Source organism: Nannospalax galili, unplaced genomic scaffold (assembly GCF_000622305.1).
Source record: "Nannospalax galili isolate Female #2095 unplaced genomic scaffold, S.galili_v1.0 scaffold334, whole genome shotgun sequence".
Classification (NCBI taxonomy): domain Eukaryota; kingdom Metazoa; phylum Chordata; class Mammalia; order Rodentia; family Spalacidae; genus Nannospalax; species Nannospalax galili.
The window spans coordinates 3,828,605-3,845,410 of NW_008336888.1; the positions used below are offsets into that span (position 1 = coordinate 3,828,605).

The 16,806-nt window shown below is 40.8% G+C and overlaps 1 protein-coding gene across 1 annotated transcript; it reads right to left on the bottom strand.

Annotated features, from left to right (window-relative positions):
* Positions 1-3,511: 3,511 nt before the first annotated feature.
* Pabpc1 (poly(A) binding protein cytoplasmic 1) lies at positions 3,512-16,417 on the bottom strand. The gene is made up of 15 exons (XM_008831560.3): positions 15,715-16,417; positions 12,609-12,802; positions 12,312-12,427; positions 10,758-10,897; positions 9,256-9,350; positions 8,808-8,945; positions 8,532-8,627; positions 7,387-7,659; positions 7,076-7,166; positions 6,290-6,400; positions 6,057-6,211; positions 5,532-5,616; positions 4,983-5,113; positions 4,526-4,618; positions 3,512-3,951 (listed from the first exon to the last, which is right to left on the bottom strand). Exons 1-14 carry the CDS (start codon positions 15,905-15,907, stop codon positions 4,526-4,528), a joined length of 1,911 nt encoding a protein of 636 aa, XP_008829782.1. The 5' UTR covers positions 15,908-16,417; the 3' UTR covers positions 3,512-3,951.
* Between the last annotated feature and the right edge of the window lie 389 nt (positions 16,418-16,806).

Consider the following 16,806-nt stretch of genomic DNA (forward strand, 5'->3'; position numbering starts at 1 on the left):
TGACTCCAGTCAGGGGATCTGACAGCCTCTTCTGACCTCCGAGGGCATTGCGTGACACAGGTGCACTTACCTACATGCAGGCAATGCACACATACACATAAAATAATAATTAAAAAAAACCTGTTACTAAAAGGTTTTGGCTGAATCTACCATTCTAAGATAGGGATGTCAGTAAGTACAGGAAAAAGATCACAGGGTCATCAAAGGAATGAAGGGGTGTCCCAGGTGTCCTAAGATACTTATGACCAGTCACTGATGGAGAGTTCTGTGCTTGGCCTGGATGAAGCCTTCCCTTTACTCCCAGTGGTATCTCATTCCTCTTGATTTCAAAATATGCAACAAAAAAGCACGTTTTGACTCATATTTTGATAAACTTAAAATTTTTCTGTCTCCCAACTTCCCATTCTGCAGGCTGTGGGTGGCCCAAGTACCTGAGGTCTTCTGGAGTGGTACCTTTTTTTTTGTAGCTTACAGGCAGTTTACTCCAAGTTGTTAAGAGTAGAACTCTTAAGCCCTGTAGGTCTAAATCCCAGCTCCATCAACACTGTCACTCTGGGCAAGTTGTTTCTTGAAGAAACAGTAGCTACTGAACCACCTCATAGGGTAGTTTTAAGAATTAAATGAGGTGGGCTGGAGAGATGGCTCAGCAGTTAAGAGTACTGGCTGCTCCTGCAGAGGACCTGGGTTTGATTCCCAGCACCTACAAGGCAGCTAACAACCATCTGTAACTCCACTTCCCAGGTATCTGATGCCATCTTCTGACTTCTGTAGGCATTGCATGGCACAGGTGTACTTACATACACCTGTATGAGTGAGGAAATACGCTCATACACAAAATTTAGAAAATAAAAAAAATTAAAAATTTAAAAAGCCAGGTGTGGTGGTGCATGCCTTTAATCCCAGCACTCTGGAATTCACATAGTGAATCCCAGGCCAGCTGGGGGCTAGAGAAAGACTCTGTCTCAAAAAGACCAAAAATTTTTAAAAAAGTTAATAAAGGGGCTGGAGAGATGGCTCAGTGGTTAAGAGCACTGACTGCTCTTGCAGAGGACCTGGGTTCAATTCCCAGCACCCACATGGCAGCTACAAACGGTCCTTAACTCCAGTCCCAGGGGAATCCAAAGCCCTCTTCTGACCTCCGTGGCACTGCATGACACGGGTGCACTCATATACATGCAGGCAATACACTCGTACACATAAAACATATATTTTTTAAAAGTTAATAAAGCAGTTCAGTTCATGCAAAGAGCTCACTTGAAGCTTAACCTACCATGAATAAGGCCCTAGGTTTATTCCCTCCCCAGCACTGCCAAGAATTCGCTTGGTAAGTTAGCATGTAACATGTTTATTACCAGTTATAATTATTGAGCAAAATTAGAACTTTATTCTACACAGTGAGTTTCAGGCCAGTTAGGGTTACAAGGAGACCCTGTCTCAAAAAGAACAAGAAAGACTCAAACTACACTTAAACTCAAGGCTCACAGCTTTATACAGGTGCCCAATTGCTATCTTTAACATACCTAGGTTTGGGTCTGCAGATGCTCATTTCATAATTTTTAAAATTAATGCCTTTTTATTTTTAGTCTTTTTGAGACAGGGTTTCCCTGTAGCCCCAACTGGCCTTAAACTCCCAGAGATCTGCCTGCCTTTACCTCCTAAGTGCTGGTATTAAAGGTGTGTGCTACCACACCCGGCCTAATTTTTTAAAAGACAAAAGTCTCAGTATATAGCTTTAACTGGCCTCAACTTCAGAGACACACCATCATACCTGGCTCATTACATGATTTCTGTCATAATTACAGTGCCACCAAATTACCAGTGAATCACACAATTTGTAAAGAATCATTATTTACCCACACAAAATTGTACCTATTGATTAAAAACTGAAAAGGGTGTTTCACATACAATCTAGTACTTTAATAACTTTATGCTTAAGAAAAATGGATGTCTTCCAAAATGTGAGAAATATTTAACATTCTGAGGCTAATTCCAGTGCCAGGCATTTAATTAGCAATTTAAAACCAGGAAAAAAAAAATCCATGTGCCACACATGCTTTTACTCAAGTATATGTAACCAATTATAAATTCACTCGTTAACTATGCTTTATCAATGGTCATGTTTCTATGAAATCATCACTACAAACACCCGGCTTCCTACAGGAGTACTAGCTTGAAATATCATTCCATGCTACCTATTTTCTGGGGATATTTCTAACTAAGTAACTTTAATTTGCATGTTTTTCTAACTTTGCAGATGATAGTCTTTCCCAAATTTGCCATACAAACTGTGGTAGTCAAATAAAAAAGCAAATCCCACAGTAACTAGGCCACTACAGCCCTGCCATCTAACTACATAACACTTGAAACTATAGTAAAGCCACATCATACTTGGGAGGAGCAAAGTGACTGGGGTCATAGGAAAGTAACAACTCTGGCCCCTTAAACCTACCCCCAAGGAGACTGTTTACATGACAGGTGGTTTGCAGCAGGTTTGATGCAAGATCAGAGAAGCTCTGGCATTGTGCCAAGGTGTGCCCTGTCCTCACACAGGGTCACTCTGGGAGTTCCCTTGATCTGGCCTCTAGCACCTGTGTATCAGAGTATGACCTGGCAGGACCAGTGTACTAATAACTCTTACTTCCTATCTGAACCAAACTTGAGATTTTACTTTGCTTCCGTAAGAGCTGATCCAATGTATTCATTAAACTTAAGTATCCAGAACCTAACCAAAGTTATGAAATCACTGGAATGAGTAAATTGGGGGTCACAGAGTAAGAAAATGTCAAAGGTGTTAAAGAGTAAGAAAATATCAAAGTACTCTTCACAGTGTCTTGTGGTTACTTTGAACTGGGTCAAAAGTGTAGCGAAGTGGAAGTCAGCCTATTGATACCTGGTTTATCTTCAATAAATTAGGTTTAAGGTAATGGTCTTACAGCACAGAAACCAAGTAGTGAGGAATTGGTATAAATTTAAGAGAGGCTTAAATTTATGCATGAGATATTAACACATTTAACATACACAAAAAAGGCTCAATATATTGGAAGTTAAATTCTTAAAATGTATTAGAAAAATTGTCAAACTGGGCTCGGTTCAATGGCACACATCTGTAATCTCGGCACTTAGGAGGCTGAGGCCAACCAATGCCACTTACCAAGATACTGCCTAAAACCAACAGAAATTATCCTGCCTTTAAATGAACTAAACAAAAAGACCTGCAACACCAAGAAACTCTTGAACTTTGGGTTGTTTTATAGACTTGTTAGCTATTTCCAACTATGCACTATTAAGAAAACACCTATCAGCTGGGCGTAGTGACACACGCCTTTAATTGCAGCCAGTGCCGGGGAGGCAGATCTGTGAGTTCGAGGCCAGCCTGGTCTACACAAACTAAGTTCCAGACCAGCTGGGGCTACAGGGAGACCATCTCAGAAAGACCAAAAAAAAAAAAAAAAAAGTACCCGTCAAACATACCAACTTACTAAAGGAACTAAAATAAATAGAAGCATAACCATTCACTGTTTAAGGAATTTTTATTAAAGCAAGAATTTTATAATCCAAATTACGTTTCCTTGCTCAGTTATCAATTCTGTTACTTAAAACAGAACTGACATCCTAAGCTATTCCACAGTAAAGAATTACAAAATTAAAGAAAGGAATGCTTTAAATTTTTGTACTTTGCTGAAAATTCTTTTCCCAGGGTCTATAAAACATTAATTTGTTTTTATATTTTACTATTTTTTTGTATTTTTTGTTGTTTTAAATCAAGTAATCTAGGACTAGCAATTGTCTGCTAGACCTGGCATTTGCTCGGTACATAAGGTTCAAAGTTTCCTTTCCTTTTTTTATTTATTTTATATTTTGCAATGTTTTTTTCATAATATTTAAATTTTTCGATGTTTAGATATTTTTCTTCGGTGAAGCACGAGTTTCTCTTCGTGGTCCCTGATCAATCTGTAAATGTAAAGGAGAAAAAATTATTAAGATCAATACTGGCACTTATCAAATACTGGCCCCTTGACTGAATTCAGTGATTCAGCATGTTATTGAAACACAGCCATACCCACTCTTCTTATTCACAGCTGTTTGTACCGTGGACACCAGAGTTGAGCAACTCCAACAAACATAACATGGCCCACAAAACCCACTCTTCTATCTAGTCACCTATAAGATTTGCCAAACCCTAGTCTTGACCTAGCTGTGTAACTACACTGTGTTTCTGGGGAATAATAAGGGAAGTGTGACACAGGCCCAAGGGCAACTTATTGAAGTTACCACCCTATAAAGTATTGATTTTGAAATATGAAAACCAACTCTTTGTATAGACCACTTAATCTGAAATAACCGATTTAAGAATGCTCATCAGTATCAGAGTGACAGGAGAAATTTCCCTCAAACCATTTATATATCCACTCCTCTGAAAAACTACCAACAGAGAGAAATTACTTGTAAAAAATCTTCATTGCTCAGCAAGCTGATATAAAAGATGAACACAAGAAGTTGCAAACAAGCCAGAGGGAAAACTTACTCAAACAGTTGGAACACCAGTGGCACTGTTAACTGCTTTCTGGGCCGCCTCTTTAGCTTGGTGGGCTTGTAGTACAGCTACAGCTTCATCAACCTGTAAAAGAGCAAACAACAAATGCTCAGGACAAGTGACCCAAGAGTTTCTAATTAATAATAAATTCTCACCAAAACAGACAAAATGGAATAAGCAGCAATCACTAGTCTGGATGTTGGAACTAAGCTAACTGGATTTAAGCACAGGTTTTGCAACGAGCCAATTATTCAACCCCTCGAGGCTTCAGGCCTAATCTACAGTGGGGAAAACGAGCACTACAGTATTTGAGGGTTTACAGTATTTATAAAGCTCTTACAATTGCGTATAGTTTGTATAAAGCACCATGTAAATGCTCTGTAGAATAAAGCTTCTGTGATAAGCCCTGAACACCATGGCTACGAAGCAATGAGACATGATAGACTACCTTCGAGCGGAGAGACTCTGGAGACTCAAGCATGTGAAGTAATTCTGAGTTATCGATCTCCAACAGCATGCCAGTGATTTTACCAGCAAGAGTAGGGTGCATGGCTTGAATGAGAGGAAACAGCCGTTCACCTAGGAACAAAAAATAAAAAATGCACATATCAACCCATGGTTTAGGAACCTTATTTTATATAGAACATATTATTTGGTATCATCTCATTGCCTTTCATGGGAAACAGCAAAAACTCTGTCACAAGGTAATCATTCCTGGCATTATCAGTTTCTTGGATGTTACTATTGAGTTGTTAAATCTGGGCCAAGACCAAGTCAACCATTTCTTTCTCCTTGTTGAAATTCCCTGTTCTGATGAGGGAGTGGGGGTCAGGGCAAGCAGTGGCCTACAATTCCACATGTTCTTACTAGCTAGGTTTCAGTTTGAATTTCTTCACAACACTGTCCTAAGCCATCACTTTTAGGTACAAAGTGCCTAAATGATCCTTCCATTTTCTAGACCCTGTAACTGACAAAGCAGGATGACAGAGTTACTTACCCAACATCTGCTTTTGCTCTTGAGGGGGGGCAGATGCCAACATGGAAGCCGTTAAAGGTTCTTGACCTTGTACATGAACAGCAGGCTAGATACAAAATAGGAAAACATAAGCCTGTCATCAATGGACAACCACCGAAGTGACATATTACCATCTAAGTATGATTAAAGAAGCTGAGAGAAATAAAGGCTAAAGAGCCCATAGCACCTTATGTACAAGTATATATAATCTCACTTGTCATAATTCCCTTTCTATAACCAGTATTCTCTGGAACCCTATCATCATGCTTTGGTCCCAGGATCAGAAAAAAGTAAACCCAAAAGTAGCATAACTTCCCACCTATCTATACCAAACAACTCACACCACACATTAGCTTAGGGTGAAAGACTGCTGGCTGCTTGTTTAGTTTCCAAGGCACAAGTTGCTCTAGACAGTTTAAGTTCAAATAAATGCAGCTAGCTATCTTCACACCTTTGATGATTTCAACTAAGCACCATGATCCTACCAACACAGGAGGAAACCCCCACCTGTTGCATGGTAACTTGTGGCTGTGCATTAAGATGTTGCTGGGGATTGCGGACTCCCGCAGCATATTTATACTGGGGAACGGTGCGGACAGCAGGAGTAGCTGCAGCAGCAGCTGCTGCAGGACGTGGACCCATCGTCTGTGTTGATGTATTAGCTAAAAAAAAAAAATTTTCATTGTTATTGTTCTTTTTCAAACTGAAGATCAATTTTTACAGAAAGGGTTAAGACTCACCAACACGCTGTGTTGACATGACTCGTGGAACCTGTGAGGAAGCTGGTCTCATAGTACTAAATGGTGGTCTAGGAGCAGCTGGGCGGATAGCACCGGGCATATTTTGGAATGCTACATTTAAAGAAAGGAGTACACATTAACTGGGAAACCTCACTGAAAGCATAGAATTTTCTAGAGCCCAAATTTGCATGAACTAATAGATGTGACCAAGTGTGAAGTGATTTTTCAAAGTTAATATTTTCTATACTTACAATGTCAGAGCACCAATAAAGACATGAATTAAATCATACAATGGCCAAGTACTTATTCCTATCTGAAATATGTAACAGGATTACAAAAAAACCCCTCTGTTCCTGCAATTCCATTCTTTGTCCCATAGGGCAAGGTTTGAAATGCCACAATTTTCATGAAGGGAAATCAACACTATCTCCTGAAGACAATAATGAAACACTTTTTAGTGAAAGTAGGGGACAGTGGCATATACCTGTCTATAATCCTAACAAAAGAGGCTTTAAGACATGAGGGTGGAGAAAGTCAAAGGGAATGTAGCAAGGACATCTCAAGTACCAGAATCCTAAAAATATCTTAACCACAAATCATGAAGAGTAACTTACCACTAATAGAATAATGTGCTTCATATATACTTTAAATTCAATATCCAATGGGGGGGTAGTATGTGAGACTTGAACCCATAGCCTAATACACACTAGGAAAGTGCTCTACCACTGAGCTACATCCCCAGACCTCAATTTCCAATTGTAACTAAAAGAAAAATTAAAGGCTTACGATGAGGTCTGGCACCCTGAGCAGTCCAGCGAGGACTTGGTCTTAGTTGAGCAATTTGGCTAGGAGGATAGTATGCAGCACGGTTCTGTGTCTACAGGAAGAAAGCAAACAGATCAGTTTGAGGGGGCTGGGGGGAAAGGGCAAAGACCCAACAATGTGTATGCTCTCAAATACATTTACCAGGCTCTTTCACACTTTTGCATTGTCCCTAATTCCATTTCAATATACATTTAATACTATATTATTGGAGGGCACAAAACACATTAGCAATGACCTAATATGAAAACCTAAATGAAATTCTTACAGCCTACCTGTGGGATAGCTGCCATGAAGTAACCTGAAGGAGGAGCTGGCTGGTAGGGGTTGATCACAGGGTTGGGCACAGCTCGGACACTCGCCATTCTCTGCATGTACTGGTTAGTGAGGTGAGCCTGCCGCTCTTCCTTGCGCTGAGCTAAAGCGACATACAGTGGCTTGGTGGCCACAATTCTACCATTCATTTCTGTAACTGCTTTAGTGGCTTCTTCTGGGGAGGAGAAACACACAAAACCAAATCCTTTGCTGCGACCACCCTCCATCATAACCTATAAAGAGAGAAAGTATGTTAGTGTGATGGTAGAATAAAGGACAAAAAGGCATTGTCATTTAAGGTCACTGAATCAATAAGCCTGTTATGGCTAGAATCGTAGTGTATTAACCCTTTGAGTTCATTAACTCTTCCTTTCTAACTAAATATTAAGGGAAAAATCACAAGCAGTCAAGCAAGAGACATAGGAGAGGTAGAAACTCAACATCAACTTTTCAAGGTTTGGGAATTTAATATTAGATCCTGTATTACCAAAGGTAATGAGAAAATACTTGTACAATTAAAAGCCCAACCAAAAGTGCTCCTAAATCTAAAGGCAACCCCAAGTAGAAATATGCATGAGTACACCTGTTGAACACATAAAAAGCACATCAATAAGGCCAGGTGTGGTAGTAGTTCATGCCTTTAGTCCCAGCACTCAGGAGGCAGAGGCAATATTTCTGTGAAATCAATGCCAGTCTGGCCCACAAGAGTTCTAGGCCAACTGGGGCTACAAAGGGACTTGGTCTCAAAAAAATACATCTCTAGGAGTTCTAGGCTAGCCTAGTTTACATAGTAAGCTCCAGGTCAGCTACGGCGACATAAAACCCTATCTCAAAGAAACAGAAACAAAATAAGACAAAAAACTAGTTTAGCAGCAAAAGGAACTGGACATAATATGGAAGGATCCACTGAGCACCAAATGCAACCTTTCTTATTAAGTTTCAGAATTCAAATCTGCAAAAGTCAAACATTAGGCTACAGTAGTCACGTAAAATACCTGCAAAAGCAGACATTTCTCTGGAAGGAAACTACTGAGCTATTAGGTTAGGGAGTAAATACTTCATGCAGGATTCCCCCCATTCTCAAATAAACATATCACAATCTTACCTTTGCACTAGTGATTGTACCAAATGGAGAAAACTCTTTCCGGAGACGTTCATCATCAATACCATCATCAAGATTTTTCACATAAAGGTTAACACCCTAAAAAAAGAAATGAAACTGTAAAAAAAGGGTGAGACCCATAATGGTACCTAAGCACACCTTTTACTTTAGCTCGTGTTTCTTCTTTTCCCCTCTCAAACTCTCAGTTAGTAACTGAAATGAATGTAAATTAGGTTTCCTCATCCCTGTCTTATTTTGCTTGTTCAAGTAAAAATGAACCTGGTATCTGGTGATCCTATCTTGCTTCATCTGTTCAAATTTGCGCTTAAGTTCCGTCTGGCGTTCCACCTTTTTCTGAGCTCGACCAACATAAATTTGTTTTCCATTGAGCTCCTTTCCATTCATCTCATCCACAGCCTTACAGAAATCATAAAAAAATTTTCATTAGTAACATACAAAGTCCTTTTCAGTAACAAGGAAAATTTGTCCAATTTTTAAGGTTAAAGACAGACCCATCCTCAAATCTCCAGGTTTGGGGACAACAGACTTCCAATTCATACTCAAACTAATGCATAAAATGCAAATAATTAAAATAATGCAAAATGTTGAATTGCTACCGTTAATGTTACCATATATAAACTTATACATGTATAAAACAAATGTCAATACAAGAACAATTCAACTTTATATACCCCGATTAGAGAATAAATATTTTTAAAAGGCTTACTTTCTGTGCATCTTCATGCCTTTCAAAGCTTACAAATCCAAATCCTTTGGATTTTCCACTTTCATCAGTCATTACTTTCACACTTAAGGCAGGCCCTAAAAAAGGATTAATGATTCAGTACTATTTCATATTATATTTAGCTTACACTTTTCACATCTTTACACATTAAAAACAATGTAGTGGGGTTGACAACACAGCACACAATAATTCTCAGCCTCCAGACATCCCCCAAGCCTGTCATGCTCTAAAGCATTTAGCTATTCTCTCATAGACCCTTCTCTGTAAATATTTCATACTCCCTTAAGATTCTTTTTTCCATTTTGAAGTCTACTTTGCAAGTTTTATTCTTAGCTTTAGAGTACAGAGTTTTGTTTTCAACCACTAATTTGATTTTCTTGATCTCAGAATTAACTCTTTAAATTCTTCCTTAATCCATGTGCTTCCAATAAGAAATGAGGGGAATACATGGCTAGATCCTCTGGTAGGAAATTAAGTGGAGGAGGCTGTTTCTAAAGGCAATCTTCACCCTGTTAACTAAGGAAGAGAAAGTATGTGGCATCTCAGGTATGTGGAAAAAAAAGGCTAAAAAAATATTTCATGAAAGAGAATTTGGAAGGCATGAAGGCACTGGAAGATTGTTTCTTTTTTACTAAGGTCATTCCTTAAATTTCTACTGTGTAAAGCCAAGTTTTAAAAGCCTGACATTTATATATTGGTGGTCAACCGGGGATTAGGATAAGTGGTTAACAAAAATACAACTTTAGAAAGTTTCTAAAACTAAACAGTGGCCTCTAATTTTTAAGATTTAGATGCACGACAGATATAATATAGAAAAGGCTACGGCAAACTTGAAGATGTAAAACATGACATCACTTATTTTCCTATCTTGTATAGGAAAAACAAACTGATAAATTTTTTTTTGCTCAAAGAGGAGCAACATGGTAGGCTTTAAAAGGTGTTAGATTTACAATTTATTTGAACACGCAAAAATAAACCAAACAACAAAAAAACCACACACCAAAAACCAAACCCATCTCTAAGTTCAGTTAAGAGGGAAAAGCAACGAGACAGCAAATCATTTACGTAAAAGCTTACTTCCTGATCTTTTACTCTAATACCTAAAGCACTTCATTAATTTTAAGTAAATTAACTTCTACTTAGTTATCACTGGGGACTATCACTGACACTGACCACAACATAGCCTACAGCTGGCCAGTTTTTCTGTCCTATAACTAAAGATAAATTTTACTTTACGTTGGTTAAATATATCTTAATATAGCCAAACTAAAATCTCAGACACACCATCTTATGTGCTAACCCAATGCTTTTAACCTTTTAAGTCAGACAGTATTCTACTTATATGCTACATTGTAGTGCAGTCAGTGGTTCTATAGCTTAATTTAAATAATGAAGGATTTTAAATATTTTGGTCAACTATTACCAATAATGAAACTATGGGTAATTATCCAGAACTTAGTGTAAAAATTTAATTGGGACATTACCAAACTTGCCAAAGAGATCCTTAAGGCGCTCATCATCCATGTCTTCTCCAAAGTTCTTGATGTAAACATTGGTGAACTCTTTTGCCCTAGCTCCAAGCTCTGCTTCACGTTCCTTACGAGACTTAAATCGTCCAACAAATCTAATAAAATATAAGGACTTTAACATTACACTCTATAAAGCTCAAATTAATTGAGCCTAATGGTTGGTTCTTAATTGCTATTGAGTTTTCAGTCTTTATTTTGTAGTAAACTACAAAACAAAAATGGCCTTCACTGAAGTCATGAAAATAATTGACATTCTGATCTAGTTAACCCAGGATTAAAAGATTCAGTCCTGGGGCTGGAGAGATGGCTCAGCAGTTAAGAACATGGACTGTTCTTGCAGAAGACCCAGATTCCAATCCCAGCACCCACATGGCAGCTAACAACTGTCCGTAACTCTAGTTCCAGGAGATCCGCCAGTCTTTTCTGTCCTCCTTGGGCATTGCACGACACAGGTGCAGGCAATACACGCATACACATAAAATAAAAAATTAAAAAAAGAGTCAATCCTATCAGTAGTCTGTGTATCATGCCAAGGCACCCAAAATTTAATTCTTCTCTACTATGAACAGTGCCTATTATACAGCAATGCACACCAAAATAAGAGCAAAAACACCAGCCTCTATAACCTCATTCACATCAAACCTGGCTTTAAGTATTTTTGTTTTCTCTGCTCCACACTCATCAACTGAGACTCTATGGTTTGGAGGTTTTTTATAGTCCTCAAATACATGGGAAGATTTCTCCATGTGTTAGCTTGGTGAACAATCTCAGTAATAGTTCACTGAAGACAATTTTCTGCTGATAAATACTTTACCTTGTATTTCTTCATATGACAGTTACAGAAATCAGAGTACAAAGGGAACAGAGACTTTGTTATTTACACATATAATCAAGCCATTTTTCAGAATGATGCATCAATATATAGTTAAACCGGAAACAAATCGGTCTTTACCTGGATCTTGCCAGTGCAGCATAGACATTCTTTTAATTTTTTTCTCTAAAGCACTGCCATTAAGCACTTTCATTCCGGGTACAGAATGAGTAACCTCTTGGGGCCAGAAATGTTTTAGATTTTACAATATACGTGAAATTTACTAGCTGAGCACTTCTAATCTGAAAATCTAATATGCTGAAATCTGATTTGTCATGCTGGTACTTAAAAAATTCTGGACTGCAGAGCATTTCCCTGCCTCAGCTTCTCAAGCTTAAGTATCACAGGTATGTGGTATCATGTCAGACAAGATGACCTATTTCCAGCCTAGTGTGGTGACACACACCTTTAATCCCAGCACTCAGGAGGCAGAGGCAGGTGGATCTCTGTGAGTTCCAGGATAGAGGGAGACTGTTTCAAAAAGACCATAATGTATGTATAGTGTCTTAGCAGTTGCCCCAAATGTGAAATGGTGCTAAAGTCATGTATCACCAAGCCTGGGTCAAATATTACTTAAAAAAATTGATATACAACTACTAAAGAAAGTTTTGAAATATCAACCGAACAGCTACACTTACACTTTGCGATCATTTAGAAGCATTCCATTCATTTTTTCAATAGCTCTTTCAGCTGCTTCCTGTGTCTCAAAATGTACAAATCCATAGCCCTTGGAGCCATTTTCATCACACACAACCTAGGAACAGGAAAGACATGCTCACTTTTCATTACTGCTGTGAACATTTTTCTGCTTTGCAGAAATGTTAGCCATCTGATCCCAGGTATTTGGGAAATCAAAGCAGCCATTAACACATAGCATAAATGCCATTCCAAAAACTAATAGGAGCTCAACATTGCCCTGTCACACCATTGCTTACCTTACATGAAAGGATGTTACCAAATGCAGAAAATGTATCATACAGTGCTTTATTGTCAATGGATTTGTCCAAATTTTTAATGAATATGTTCCCTACTCCACTTTTGCGAAGTGATGGATCACGCTGAGACCACATGATGCGAACTGGCTTGCCCTTTATAACATCAAAATTCATGGTGTCCAAAGCGCGCTCCGCTGCAAGAAAGACATTTTCAGAGTAAATATTACTTCAAACCTTTTATTAACCACTTAAAATTATCAGTGATGGTAGGGGAAGGAGTGATCATGTGGTCCTTCTCTAATACCATATATTAGGATTTGAATTGCATAGTATAAAAAGACTGATAATCTAAAGCCCCAAATCTCCCTTATAGTAAAGGATAACACTGCTAACGTATTTCTGAAACAATCTTTAATTAAAGGTACCTTCTTGTTCCCAATCAACATAACACCAAGAATTCTTCATATACAATCTAATCAGTGACAGAAGGAACAGGGAACTGTAGGCTAAACAGTCATTTTATTGCTTATCACTGCCAAAGACGGTTCTTAAAAAGTTCCCACATGATTGGGGAGATTATCACTGTAGTTTTCTGCTTTCATGCAGGAAGCTAGGAAAGTTAAAGAATGACTTCAAATGTAAAACATGAATTGGCGAGGTAGGATATACTTAAGATGCAAAGGGTCAACAATATTCACCATTCACTTTTAATGCTGACATACAATTTACTCCAATAACTTTTAGATACTGTTATAAACTTCAAGATCTACTGAGCGTGGTGGTCAATGCCTTGAAGTCCAGCACTTGGGAGGCAGCACTCGTGAGTTCAAGGCCAGCCTGGTCTACACAGTGAGCTCCAGGCCTACTGGGGCTACAGGGAGACCCTATGTCAAAAAGATCCCCCCAAAACAACAAAAAACCCTCCAAGATCTTAAGGTCTGTAAAGAACAGAATTATGAATGCCCATATCATTACAGAAACTCTCAAATGGAAAAATGTAACCTAAAAATACTGTCCCTAAGGAGGGGCTAGTCCACTTGAATTCCTCAATTTCCAAATTTCATGCCAACTGTAAAGTTATTGGTAGGACACGTTTTCCTGTCACTTCTTTTAAGTTTCAGTTCCTAGAATATAGTGATAATCAGCTGTTCCCTCATCATCAATTGGCCACACCCACTCAGCTTTCCTAGTTTTTTAAAGCTGACTTCGCTTGAGCTTGAGTTTCTCGGGAATTAGTCACCTCTTCCTATTAAATTGAACACCAGTCACTTTCGGAACCCAAGTCCACCACTGCAATAAAGTTAAAAATACTGTTTTTTTTAAAAAAAGGAGAATGAAAAGCCACCGGAGAACAAACCATTTGGAAAGGTTGGTATATTCTATCTACAGACACAAAATAAAGTGTGAAAAAAGATGCAAGACTGACTCTTCTGAACAGATTTACAGTATTGGTCTACTGGCACAGACATATATATGTACAGTGTACTTACAATCATGGCAAAGTTCAGCTTTTCAAGTCCAAGAAATTTAAAATTGAATTTTTGGATTAAAGAAATCAGTAAGCACTAAGGGACACTTTCAAGTTACCATTTTACAGTCACTTTTTAAAAATTACTGCTCAAGTTATTTTCTCTAATCTTTATGTTTTCCTTTTTTTTTTTTTTTTTGACCGGGTCTCCCTAGCTCATCCATCTGAAACTCACTATGTAGGCCAGTCTGGCCTTGATCTCAAGAGATCTGCCAGCCTCTGCCTCCAGAGTGCTGGGATTAAAAAAAGTGTGAACCTTATCTTTAATCTTAGGTCGTGTGCCACCCTGCCCAGAGTTGAAAACTGTAAAAAAGTGATATCTGACGTGTCAGCTTACAGAGTAAAAGGGAAATCTCAGTACAGTTTTACAACTTTTGGCTCCATGTCACTCAGTATCTTGCTTACCCCAAATCCCAATTATTGGCTTTGACTTAGTGAATTACTGATAAATTGGTCATTAACTGAACTTAAAGTTATTCCAACCTTATGGACTTAATAAAAACAAGCTCATTTTTTAATACTTGGTTTGTGTTCAAGCAGCTAAAGGGGTGGAGGGGGAAGGAACCAACAAAATGACTTCTTAAAGTCAATTGGTTTAGACAAAAAAAAAAAAAAAATCTCCTACTTGCCAGGCCACAGATTTTACCTGTTCTTAAGATTTTTGTTTTTGTGAATTGTCTTAACTTCAAAAGAATATAAACTGTTACTTTGTGCTCAATGATTCCCTAAGACTCAGGTTACACTAACACTGACCAAAATTATTCAGTGTGCTTTAAAAAATTCACAACCACTAGTTCTATTTCAGAAAAAGAATAAACACTGAACAAATTACTACCACTATTAAACCAAGATCTAATTGAATTTAAATGAGCTAAGGTGCGTGGTAAATTCCTTTCAACAGGGGTCTTCTTCCACACCCCTTCCTCCACCCCGCTGGGGAGGAACACACTGTTGAGAAATACTCCAAATACACTTTGCTTTTCTAGGTCTAGCAGTCAGTCAGTGATGTAAGAGCAATGGGATCATGGCCCTAAGGACCACCACCACGCACTACCCTATTAACTTTCTTCTAAAGCCTTGGGCTCCCCCCAGCGATTGGGCCATTAGCAGGCACAGGCCTCGGGCCTGTGAGGTTATAGGGTTCAACACGTGGTATCTTTTTCGAGCCCTCAATTACACTTCCTCCCCAGGCCCAGTGCCGGCCGAGTAGGGGGCGACTGGATGCCTCCACCTACTGCGCCAGGAGGGGGCTCGGAGCCCCACAATCCCGCAGCTTCTGGCGGGAGCGCGGTGGAAGCGAATCTCACCCACCCTCCTGGCGCGTCATCACCCTAAAGTTTGAGAGCGACTGAGGACGAGAAAATGGTCGCAAAAGAGGAAGTGGCCCGGCACGCGAGGGGCGTGCGGCCGCCGGCTGCACGGTCCCCACCAGCAGGAGATCGGGGGTCCGGCCCGGGGTTCCGGAGCCCGGCCTCGGCCCAGCTGACCCCCGGGGCTGACATGCCCTCCCGGCCCCCTCGCCCGGCCCGCTAGGCCCGAGCCTCATGGCCGCCCGCCGCCCTCCGGCCTGGCTCTCACCGTCCGCCGGCTGCTGGAAGTTCACATACGCGTAGCCCAAAGAGCGGCGGGTGATCATGTCCCTGCAGACCCGGATGGAGAGGATGGGCCCGGCCGGGCTGAACTTCTCGTAGAGCATCGCCTCGGTCACGTCGGGGTGGAGGTCCCCCACGTACAGGGAGGCCATGGGGTAGCTGGGGGCGCTGGGGTTCATCTCGGCACGGCTGCCCGCGGGGCCACAGGCCGCGACCTTTTCCGTGAGAGGAGAGCGAGTGCCGGGGCCGGGGGCCGAAGCCGGGGGGAGGGGAGCGGGGGCAAGCGCAGAGGGACAAAATTCAACCGGAATCGACAACTACTCAACGGCCGTGGAACCGGGGATCCGCTGCCGCGGGCGGCGGAAGACGGCTGGGAACGGAGGGTGGTGTTGGGTCCGGGCGGTGAGAAGGCCTCGGTCTCGGGGTTCCTGCTTGGAGCTGCTGCGGGGCCGCGGGCGGGCGGGTCGGTCTCGGCTGCTTCACCGGGTTATTTTATAAAAGAGGAAGAAAAAAAAATAAAGTCTCCGGCGGGGGAGACGCGGATTTTTTGTAAATTTTTTTTTGGTTTTTTCAAAGGTTTTTTTAGATTTTTTTTGGATTTTTTAATAATAAATGTGTGTTCCGAGCCCGGAGCACACACTCCGCACTCTCAGCACTAACCGCCGGGGAGAAGGGGAAGCACCGCCTCCTGCACCCTCTACTTATACCCCCCGCCGCACTCGCCCCGCCCACGCGCGTCTGACGCCGGGGCTCTACGCGAGCGTCAGCGCCGGAGGAGGCGGAGAGATTTTTTTTGGATTTTTTAATAATAAATGTGTGTTCCGAGCCCGGAGCACACACTCCGCACTCTCAGCACTAACCGCCGGGGAGAAGGGGAAGCACCGCCTCCTGCACCCTCTACTTATACCCCCCGCCGCACTCGCCCCGCCCACGCGCGTCTGACGCCGGGGCTCTACGCGAGCGTCAGCGCCGGAGGAGGCGGAGACGCGGAGGCCAGGAGGCGGAGGGAAGAGAAAACAGGAGGAGGAAAGAGCAAGAGAGGGAGAGGTGGCGGAGGCGGCGGTTGCGGGCGTGGGGG

Coding starts and splice junctions, on each gene's coding strand:
- Pabpc1 (XM_008831560.3), bottom strand. CDS start 15,907: ATGAACCCCAGCGCCCCCAGCTACCCCATGGCCTCCCTGTACGTGGGG. Junction 10,898..12,311: donor CTTCTAAATGATCGCAAAGT/GTAAGTGTAGCT, acceptor ATATTTTATTAG/ATTTGTTGGACGATTTAAGT. Junction 6,212..6,289: donor CATGTCAACACAGCGTGTTG/GTGAGTCTTAAC, acceptor TTTTTTTTTTAG/CTAATACATCAACACAGACG.